The sequence below is a fragment of the Chroicocephalus ridibundus genome, chromosome 5 (genome assembly GCF_963924245.1).
Source record: "Chroicocephalus ridibundus chromosome 5, bChrRid1.1, whole genome shotgun sequence".
Lineage (NCBI taxonomy): Eukaryota > Metazoa > Chordata > Aves > Charadriiformes > Laridae > Chroicocephalus > Chroicocephalus ridibundus.
This window is the reverse complement of record NC_086288.1, coordinates 55,561,461-55,573,475: the sequence shown is the minus strand read 5'-3', so window position 1 is coordinate 55,573,475 and position 12,015 is coordinate 55,561,461. Positions and strand designations below refer to the sequence as shown.

The window sequence follows — 12,015 nt, the reverse complement described above, 5'->3', positions numbered from 1 at the left end:
CACTTAAATCATGACATAACAGTGTTATCCACAGGCACAAAGATGAAATAATAATAATAAAAAAAATCACTATATAAATGATACATAAACTTATTTCAGCAGAGGACTTTTCCATTCCTTGAACAGAAGTTTAAGTGAAATTGCCTTGATTTTTACATTTAAAAGCTGCTTAATCTATTAGTTTGAATTACCTTCTTCCAGATACTGCATTACATACATTTGGGAAACACTGGACAGAAGAAGGATTCCATATTGGACGGAGTTTTTAACTCATGCAACTAGATAATTCGGACTAAGGAGACTAAGGACACTTAAGTAGTGCATCTATCTTCACAAATCATGGCTGATAGGAACTTCTGAAAATGACTCCTGAAAACAATTTCTTTCACTTTGATTCTATTAACAGCAAAAGGATTTTTCTTCGTTGCTATCATGGATCTGCAGTAATGTCACATTACCCTTTAGACAATTTAATGAGGTTATTTAAGAATACAACTGAAATAAGCAAATTTAATTCATTGTATTCTGTGCGCTCTTAATCATGGATCTGGTTGTGTACCTAATAAGATCAGTGGAATCTTTTGCATTGATTTTGTGGTTAAAAAAATTAGGACTATTTTACATTAAAGTGAAATAAGTCTTTCAATTCATTTCAATCCAAGCTTTTTAGGAATATTTAGGAAGCAAAGATTTTAACCATAGGTGCAAAGATTTTAACAAGGTTGAATGGTATTTGTCTGTAAAATAGGTGAAAAGTTTGATGTTAAAGACATTTCCAATAGAGGAAATAATATTTACTAAAACGCTACATCACAAAATACAGGACACAAGTGTCATCTGTTTATGCCAAAATTTAAATATTATGTTTATATTAACAGTGTCTGACTAAATAAACATTCATTTCCCTTCTGATTCAAGAAATACTATAAATGAGTAAAACAGTGAGATGTAATTCAATATACTTTTAATAATTGGGTTTCTTCCATTTATTTTCCAAGGCAAGCACTATAACGTGTCCACTATTTTACCTCTGCAAAAATGGTATCTAGAGAAACGTGCCTTGCAAAGTAATGGCCTTCCTAAGAACAGTGTCCAGGTAGTCCCAGAATGAATGTAAACTCTAACTAATATGAGATACTTAATATTCACGCCCTCCTTCAGAGCTGTGCTGATAACAGAATAAGGTTGATCTGTTGCCAAAACTCACCAATAATTTGAATGTGCTATTTCAGCAATTTCAGGCAAAAGGGAGAAACTTCACTTACCACTGAACACAAACTTTAAACTTGATTTTAAAAACAAGTAAATCAGTTAAATGACAAGTTTAATTGAGGCCCAAGAAAAATTGGCTAAAATATATTGTTATTTTGTGTACTTTTCTTATATTTAGATTAAAACATTAAATGCTCTTGTAGTACAGTTCTGCTCTTTAAGCTACGTTGTAAACATAACTTAATAAACTCCTTTCACTATTAGTCAGATCTGTACTAAATTCACCTTGTTCAGCCCAAATCTCAGAAGGAAGCCAGACATACCACTTACAAGGACGCCATTAAAACAGAAGTCTGTTGATACAGAGTTATTTAGGTATGTACATGCCTGCCCTGTGCAGCCCTCAGCTGAATGTGTGCTTCGGGGCTGTTTATACCGAAGCCCCATGAATGAAGAAGTACAATTACAACTTTGTATATTCTTTTTTTGGAAAAGAATTATTACATAAAAACAGGCTTTAACATTTTTCTTTCATGCAGATTATTTTTCAGTTTGCTATTTTTTATTTGGCTTTTTCTTTTTTCCTATTTGCTGGGTTTTAATGTTATTTCTGGTTTTAAGTATCTGAATCTGTATCAGCAGTTTTCATACTATATTGACACAATAATACAACTGTTCAGACTCAACTACTCGGGACATATTGCCCCAAAAACCTAAGTAATAGCTGGTCTTGCTTTCTTATCTTATTCGCCATGTTGTCTCTACTTTTAAGACACCTGTCTCATTTGCCTCTCCAGTTTTTTACTATTTTTACTTCTGTTCTTAGCTGCCAGCACATTGTGCCAATGCAGTGAGAATATATTTTCTTTTGGGGGAAAATAAATAAATAAAAAAAACCCTGTCAACAAGCATGCCTTAAATTAATGAAAACATTGATATCACTGTTACATTAGATCAATTACAGAAACCGTCAAATTCTAATATAATTTCACACCTTACAATATATTTCATACTGCACAGAGAAAGTGTGCTATATTTTTGCCGAATAGCTATTTTACTTCCCTTTATTAGGCACTAGGACCTTCCCCGCTCAGTCTTGTTTGTATAGAGGCTTATTAGGTATTTTGCATGGCTCACTTCAAAACTGTGAAGACAATCTCAAAATTGATTACTGATAGTTCTAAAATACTGACATTTCTACCACACAAGCATGGCTGTTTATTTACATAATGTAATTGTATCCATATATTCACAGGCAATGGATTTTGCTTTTTTCCTTTCTCACTACTTTCTTTTTTGACAGGAAGCTAAAAAAATGCAAGATTTTACTCCAATTAGGCATGAGTATTAAAATAAGTGGTAAAAATATCAATTATTTTTTTAAGCTGCAATATCTATACAAATAGATCTGCAAAACTAACCCGTGATCTAAAATGCAAAATAATCAGGCAAGTCTGACAAGACAATCAGACACTGAATCCTGAATTACTCTGTCTGAATTTGAATTATAACATGGCCAGCCCATCTAGTCTGTTAATACCAAAGATGATGATTTCTTAATATTGCCATAAAGCACAACACATACAAAAAAGCACATTAATTGAAGCTCAGTTACAGAACTGTGCTAATATTAATAACACTGCCTGCCACATCCTTGTAATTTCATCCCACAAGGGTAGGAATTAAAGCAACACAAGTACCCCAAAAACGCAGCTGATACAGTTAATCTGAAATTAAGGCAAGCATCCTTTCAACTAATTAAAATGGAAGCGAGAGGGGGAAGGGAAATATTGTGATGATCTGATTCTGCAGTTCCACGCCCAGAGGAAGAGAGCAGCATCTAGGAACTCTGCAGTATTTTTTAACTTGGTCCAGATTTAGGGAGTGTCATTTGCCATAAAAACTGCCTAAATTGCTATGAATTCCTGGAAGAAACACTTCTCTTTCATAAAAACAACCCATGCAATTTAGTGAAAAAAAAAAATTAAATAAATCAAAATTCATTATCTGAAAGGAGTCAAGGCACTACAAGGCAACACCAGGCCCCTGATATTTTTTCCCTGTGCTTCTCCTGAGGCAGGGCTGAGGAGAGATCCAGTGAAAGCCCATGAGACTGACACCAGTCTTCCTCTGGGGCTGGGCGTGGGTAACAGGAGTTATCTGCACTCTCTCCAAATATCTTTTTAGATGTACAGAGTGACCGAGGCCCAGTAAGGCTCCAATTATAACTCTAAATGAATTCTTCCTATTGCAGCAGGCTGAAAGCTTCCACTCTTGAAAGAGAAAAGTGGTTCCTTTACAACACCACCCAAAGACACAGCGTAGGTGTGTTTACTCTCGCAATTTGGGATGACAGAATTTGCGGTGCCTCACCTCACCATTTCTTGGGTTTGAGAATGTTAAACTTAATTAGAAACTGTTCTCTAGAAAAACACAGGCCACAACATAGCAACCCTCTCCTCTTTAACACTTTCTGAAATTACCTGTAAAATCCTGTACTAGGATTTTAAAATTCTACGTTTATAACATGGAACAAAATATGAAAGAAACTATGCTTACAGAAACCTCACATTGTCAGTCTTTGCAGTGGTCTTTAATTAATCAAGGAAACGATACCCCTGAGACTTGATCAACCTCCAATTTATTTAAAGCATAAATATTAACTGCATTAAAAGCTTTCATTGTCTCAGACAGAAAATCACCACCATTAAACAGATAACACATTTGCAGCTTGCCCTCACCATCATTTTCCTGAGAAATACAAGAAATAAAAGGACATACCTGTGTAAACAAAAACTGATAAAATATTTTTCTTAAAAAACATGATGTTTCATTTCATTTAAAGTCTGCACTTCTTGATATATGATAAATATTGTTTTTTTCATTTTAGATTTTATTTGCGTAGCTATTGTACTGCTAGTTTAGACAGATCAATAATCAGATATATACATATACATGGAAAATATCATGGTCCCAAACAGAACTGTCATTTGATGATGAACTCTCTAAATGTACTACTGTGAGCAGCCCATCTTACATTCTTTACATTTTACAAAGCTGCATAATTTGAAATGGTTGGGGCACTCACTGTTGGGAAATATTCCCTGGTTTTGAATTTTATACAAACAGCGTAGTCTGCCATCTGGGCATAAGTCCTAGGGTTTATGAAGCATGAAAAAAGCCTTCTGTCCTAGGCCCTAACTTTTCAGCTGCAATAGAAAAAGCACAGAAGTTCTAAAAAATAAAAAAGGGCAACAATGCTTAAAATCGAATGACCTGGATAATGATGCAGAAGCAGCAAAGACGTTGTCTTGGTTCAGCACAATTGGTTGCTCTAATATAAATATAAAAGCTCTCTGAGAAGTTGATTTTGTCATCTCACAAAGGTGCTCTTGCATTGCCAAATGAGCGATGCCTGACTGCTTTGATCAACAGGAATTTGTAAGGAAATATAGTTGAGCAAGTGGGAAAGGGAAAGTCTTATTTCTTTGATCTGTCGAGAAAATTCATCCTGGAAGGTCTTGGTTCATTCATATTCTATGAGTGAGCTAAAGCTTTGGATTGGGTTGGGCTAAACATGGAGCCAAGGTTCATCTGTGCTGTAAGGAGGAGAAAGTAGTGGAAATAGAGGCCTACTATAGCAACCAGCACTAATGAACAATGTCACGGCAAAAGAGTGGTTTGATAGTTGTGGGCACATACAGCAGTATACTAACAGCTGCTATAAATTGAAATAAGCACGCATTACTTAATGAACTTACCAGCCTGCGGATCTCTCTCTCACATTCCCGCTTTATTCTATTAATCTCATCCTGATGGGACTGATAAGCCATGCGCAGGTCAGCAGCCTTCATTTTATCCGCCTGCATAATGTTATTCAAAGCTTCTTCAAGCTGCTTTTTGCCAGATTTCAGCTCCAAGATCTCCTGTTGCAACTTCATCCGTTCACCATCAAACGCCTTGCGAGCCTCCTCCTTTGCTTCACTCAGCAGCGCCGTCTTCACTTTGTCAGCCGCCCCGTCCCGCAGGACATTGACGGTTGACTGCAAACGCTGAATTTCTCCGTCTTTAATTTTCACCATCCTTGCTACCTCCTGCTCGTGCTGACGGATCAGTAGCTCTCTGACACTCTGAAGTTCCTTCATTTTCTCCTCGTGGAGCTTGGCTTTCAGTTCAGAAACGTAGGCAGTGTGCTTGTGCTGCTCCTGCTCCCTTTCTTGCTTAACCTCTTGGATTTTCTCTCTTAACTTACCCACCTGGAACATCAATATAAGTATTGATTAACAAGTGCTACCACACTTTTAAAAGTCACAAAGGGAGATTTTTCTCTAAACATTATTAAAGCTTCATCCTGAATATTCGAAAGCAAAGACTGCATACCTGACACCACTCTCTCCAGTAAACTGGAGAAACACGGCTAGAGAAAAGCTGTGTGTTGTGCACGAATCTGCCATGGGGATGTGCTATTGGGAACAAGTTCTCACAGTTTTAGGGAATAAAATAAACCCAAGCAGCATCCGATCTAGTTCTCCCCTTATCTCCTCCATCAACCGCCGCAGACTACTCTCATCCATAACTGTGATCTACAAGCAGATGGAAAATGAATCAAACAGAGAGCAAAGAGTTCGTGTTTATGTTAGGAAGGAAATGCTAGAAAACTTTCTAGTATGCGAAGGACCGTGCTTCATGCATGCTCATAATGACTTAGATTTTCACATTCATTCAATTAATTTACTCCCACAACATCCTTCTGTAGCTAAGCAGCACTATCACTGTTTAACAGATGGGGTGCTCAGACAGGCATAGATTGATTTACCTAATTTACACACTTACTGTCTTTGGGATTTGAGTCCCAAATTACTGTTCTTAAATCCACTACTTGACCTAAGGTATTTCCCACTAATCAGATGAGAAAGGATCTTGCCTTGAAGGAAGAGAGAGGAGAGATCCTATCAACAAAGGGGCGTTCTAATCAGTAGGAACATGGGGAATAAAAACTAAATTAAAGGGGAGGGGGGAAAGAAAAAAAGACATTGATTTTTGATTTCTTAATTTCTTAGCTACTTTAATGGGAAAGTCCTTATTAGATAAGCCAAAAGAATTGGTCTACTGAGAAATAAAGTCCACTCAAAGGGCTTCAGACAGGACACCCTAAAAGTGAGGCTATTCACAGTCCCCAGACACTTCAGAAAATATAAGCCAGTGACTCTAAGGGTTGTGGAGGGAGTAGGGGAAAGGTCTTATAGCCTATTATAGTAATACCCACTGGGATGAAGCCTCATTATAAAACGATGCTCAGCAGGCTGCATGGAAAGCAATGCTTTTTCCAAGTGGGATTAGATATTAATTTAGAAGAAAGAAAAAAAAAGAAAAAAGAAAAGAAAAAAAGGGGGGGGGGGGGAAGAGCAAGGCTTGCTTCTCTCTTATAGTATAACAGAAAGGCTATAATGTATTTCATCATGTGTAATGTTAGTAACATCTATCTACTATCCCTATCACAGGGACTGCCAAAATACGGGCTCTGCACATGTACTTCTCATCTAAAGCAAAGGCAGAGGCAGAGATTTCAAAGACAGACTTGTGTTTCAACCTTGAGTGGCAATACAATCATACACACCTAACAGTGCTTCGTGGTAAAAGGAGGCTACTGAGCAGCAGGATGTTAGTCACTGTCACAATATTCCTAGACTGCTTGCATCTGTGCTATACGAAGCTGTATCTGTAGTCATACAATGCATTTAATTTATGCTAACCTAAACCAGAATTGCAGCTTGCTTGAGATTAGTGCAGAAAGGATGGGAGATCTCTATTAATATTCATACTACCATTTACTATGAGGGTAAAATTAAAACAAATTCTTTTTTGCACGGTTCTGGATTCTACAGACGAAACAAAAAATAAAGCGTTAATTAAAAGCCATAATGCTAGTTCAGAAAAGGCCTAGAAACCTTCATTATTTTTTTTATTGAAATCAAGTTGTCTCTAAACAGGCCTTTCGGGGGGTTTGCTTTAGGCAAAACAAGACATCTTAACTCAAGAGCCTCAGACATAGCTCATCCAACGAATCCAAGATTACTACTTAATTTAAGTGTCACCATAAAATGAGACTGACGTGTTACTCATCAAATCCACAGCACTGACATAGGATTTCCGGAGTCGGAACTTCACTTGAAGTCTTTAGACAGCAGGGACCGAAGACTTTCCCTGTGCAGAAGGTGTTATGATCCTGTTATTTTCAACAGTAACTTTGAGGATTAATCAACTCAAACTTACCCTAGATTTAAAAATAAAACAAAATAAAATAAAAACAGAAAGGAAACAGGCTAGAGCAGGAGAGGGAGGAAAGGTATCTGCATTGTCGTGAAATTAGTCTTCTAGATACACTGTGGACTAAACACCAGCTGGGAGAGTACTATAATTACAGCTGTGGAATCAGACACCATCAGAAGCAGATTTTATTGCACAAATACTGTTACCCTATTACAGGATGATTCCAATAATACATCTTTATGAATAAAGATGGATTTGTTTATTGAATTTTCTCCCAAAATGCTAAGTCTGGCTATTGGAAATTATCTGCAGGAAATATCCACGTGTTATTTCTTCTGGTAGGATGACATTTAGTTCCAAGCCTATAGCGAATAGCACTGATTTTCAGTGGTTGCATTAGGGTACCCAGTTCCATAGGAGAGTCTAAGAGTCTCCCATCCATGCCCATAGCATGGGGGTTGGACTAGATGATCTTTCAAGGTCCCTTCTAACACAAACCATGCAGTGATACTGTAACAAAGCTAAGCCACTTACTCACCTATTTACTATCACAAATGGATGAGTTTATAGATAAATTTGCAAGTGAACCAACACTCATTATTTACTTAAATCTAGTAGTTATTTTCTTACTGATGAGCAAGGAAAATTGAAATGAAACTGAGTAATGAAACCTAGTAACAATGATACAGGAAAACAAACTGTATAATGGCATATATAAACAAGGTTAATATACCTCCAGAACTACAGTAATTCAAAGTTAGTCATATTTTACATAAAGCATGCAATTGAAAGGCACTTTTTAATACAAGATATTATTGAATCTGACTTCCTAAAAGCATTTTTAATATGTGAGAAACGGATTCTAAAATTTTGGAGTACCGAGTTACACAAACTCAACTTTTCCTCTTTCACTGAGTTGAGGGAAAGCAATATCTATATGCATTGTTGCTGTCTGTAAGAACACATATTAAACCACTCAGAGTAATTGAATGTTATCATATTTCACTAATCATTTTACTTACAAAGCTTCAGCAAGAGCAACGTAAACAAAAAGAGTAGGAATCCTTCTAAAACCCCTGGATTTTTTACACTGCATTTTAAATGCCTGTCACTCATCACCCAGTGAAAAAAGATGCATCCTAATTCTCAAGGACTTTAAAAAGTCTTTTCTTGTTATAGCTTCTTGCCAGATAAGATGGGAAGTTATATCTGTCTGTTAGGTTTTCCCCAAAATCCATAAGCTGTCCTCTCCACACTCCCTCCATCCCTCTCTCCTGCACACTGAGCGGATCTGTACACGTCTGGCTTCCAGAGCAACTGACTGAATGAAAATAGTAGTGTGGCATTTTCCCATATGCCTGAGTCTCAGTTTCAAAATGAACTTAAACTTTAAAGCATTTTGTCTTTTTTTTTAATTTCCGGCACTCTTTTTTTTTTTTAAAAATGAAGAAAGCTGTTCTGTTCATAGGCAGAACATGAAGCATAACCAAGAAATGAAGCCAAAAGGGAAATAAAGTCAGGCAGGGTATCAGGGTACCAATAAAACAGGTATTTTCTGCCTTTCTAAATTAAATCTTTAATAATCAGTGCACGTTGACACATCATTGTTGCCAAAGCAGAAGCTAGCTTGTTGGAAAATAATGCCAAACATCATCACTTCTTCCCTTTCTTATGTCTGAACAGGGCCTGAAAGAAGGATTTTCTTTAAAACAATACAATTACATCAACATGGAGTATTTGCATCTGGTGTTGTTTTCTTTGTCAAGGTACTTTGCACACTTGAGACAGAAATATAATAGTTCAGTGTTATGAACTGGAGTCAATGACATAATTTTAAAGTTACGCATTCCTAAACAGCAATAACCTATTAGGCCATATACGTTCCCAAGTGCTACTGAACCACTGCCCCAACAAAAATGTTATGATAAGAACTTACTAAGGACTACCTAGTTTTTTTCTCTTGAATTTAAATGCATATGTTTTTTATTTGTGGCACAGTAGTCAATCACTTGGGAGGTGGGAGGGTTATTGTCCTCACAGCCTTTTTTTGCGAGGAACTCAGGTTATGGTAGGCAATCTGTTGCCAGCTGTGAAAAAGGCAGGTTACTAGGGGTGAGGCCAATAAGAAAAGACACTACTGTTTATTTTAAAAACCAAATGCAATAGCAACTTTCCTTCATAAAGAACAAAAGAAGTCTGTAAGCTTTGCTTTTTCTAAAAAAATATGTAAGCTCTACTCCTATTTATGCACCCTTGTAGTGTAACCTGGTGTCCAGCCAACAGCATCCTTTCTATTAAAATTTCAGTGTGCACTGGATTATGACATTAAAAATTACTGACTTATGAAAAAGGCAGACATAACACTGGCCCCATTTTTCTTCTTGCATGCCCATTGCCAGTAACAAATAAATTAAAAAAAAAAAAATCAAGGCACCACATCTGCTGCAATCTTTTTTGCCTCAAGTGTTCCCACTTCTGATAACCTTCTAACCTAATGTGACAATATCAAAGGATCACAGAAAACTTGTTTCTGTTCATATCTGAAACTTACTGCTTTTCCCTGTGCTATATTTGGATCCCCTAGAAAGTTCCGAAGACTCCAGTGATTGCCCTTTTATTCCAGTTTAGATACATAATTTGGTAATAAAAGCTCTACTACAGTTCTGAGTAGAATTTTCCTGTAGATAACACTGTAACATCAGGGTTTTTTAGGATCTCGTCCACTCTGTTTTCTGTTGACCTCTTCCAACATGATACCATCTAACAGGTTTAATTATCATACTTTCCTGTTGATTCTCCATATTAAAGATAATCATTGCTTCATATCTGTCTATCGATGTCTCATTCCTCTCCAGTATCTGTTTTGTCTGTGTTAGAAATTGCATTATCATGTCTAGCATATTCACTCATTTAATAATTTTGAATTCTGATTGAAGTAACACTGCCGCATTTATTCTTAATAACTTTGTTACTTACTGTCTAGTGTTTGACAGATGTCCAAAATTCTCTCGGTTTAGTGATTTTGTTAAGTATTGAGAAATTACATTTATATATCAAGCATAGAGAACAGCTGAATTCAAATGCCCTTCAACTGCTGTCAGGAAACAACCTACCCAAAGGGATGTGCTTCCTTTTATTTCCAATTAGTAGTGGCAGGAGTAACTATACATGGTTTTACCAATACTTCACCCATTTCCCTGCTCCAAGAGGGTTGCCATATTTCATTCCCAATTACAATACCCTAGTGCCTCCTTTCTATTCAGTACACTCCTTAAAGTTGAGTAAGTTAACTGGCTCCTTTCTTATTCCATACATAGCAGATGGGAATAACATTCATTTTTATATACATATTCAGTATGCCTGGATTCTCAAATCAACAACTGTATTTAGAGTTCTTCCATACATACTGGCCATAACTCTTTTCCATATGACTTTTTAAAGCCCCAGTAAATAAAGCTGTTTTGACAGTATGACATGCTTTCTAATTTATTTTTTTTTTAATTTCACATATTGAAAATAGATTATTTTTTTTCAACTTACAAGGAATCACTGTTACACACAGATTCAACATCTGACATCAAAGCTCAAAAACCCCAAAGATATTTGGGAAAAGCATGAGGACTTACAAAAACAATCCATAAAATTGTGAGGTGATACAGCAGCGAGTGAGTTGAAACATCTCATTTATCCTAACTCCTAGATGTGTTGTGATCTCAACTCTATAAATGTACAGTCATGAGCCAAATATGGATATTTAAAAGCAATAGCAGAATTCAGTGAAGATGGAGCAATAATGACAGCAAACACTACAACACCTTGCTATCAAGAACAAAATATTACCCAAAGTATTGGAAGACTACCTTCTAACGTTTGGCTAACCATCTCCATAGGAACAGGTACTTTGTAATACTTGTTCTTAAGTATTCATGGATGTCAACGTGGGCATTTATAAAACCACTGCTGATTCACATTTTCTTGACTCTGACTGCCAAGACCATGCTCGTTCACTGCATCCCCTTGTGCTTACTGCACCAGACTTTTAGGTTCCATTAGAGCAAGTCTTGCCTCCATTCTTGTCAAAATAAGTACAATTTTTGTGCTTTGGTCAACTCTTTTTTCTTACTTGATACACAAACTTTGGATGTCTTCCAATCAAATATTTCTACCAGTAGAGAGAGGGCAGTATGTGAGCCCACGTTCAGTTCATGCATTTCCTTCTCCAGGCTCTTCATAGATGTCAGCAAACCTACAATCCCAGGATGACACGCTACATATCAACAGGCTGCCTAAGCCTATCAAACAAATGTTGCCAAAACAAGAGACAGTACAAGGGAACTAAGGCAGGGCCACAACTTTTGCTTCACCCCTTCAGCAATATAAATGAATCCAGCTGCTCATACATCAGAGGCCCAGAACACCACCAGCAAGATCCACAAAGATGCATATTCAAAGAACTGCAAACATATCCATTTTGGATCAGGTATCGCACAAGCATGGAGGGGAGCAATTTTACAGGAGAAATGTCTTTAAACG

General features: G+C 36.7%; 1 protein-coding gene across 8 annotated transcripts in view; it reads right to left on the bottom strand.

The window, feature by feature from the left end:
• JAKMIP1 (janus kinase and microtubule interacting protein 1) overlaps window positions 1-12,015 on the bottom strand; it is a 157,011-nt gene that overhangs the window by 71,027 nt on the left and 73,969 nt on the right. For all 8 annotated transcript variants that reach the window (XM_063335447.1, XM_063335448.1, XM_063335453.1 and 5 more), the window contains one exon: window positions 4,974-5,468. In XM_063335447.1, the coding sequence (XP_063191517.1) occupies window positions 4,974-5,468 (495 nt within the window). The remainder of the gene's footprint in view (window positions 1-4,973; window positions 5,469-12,015) is intronic.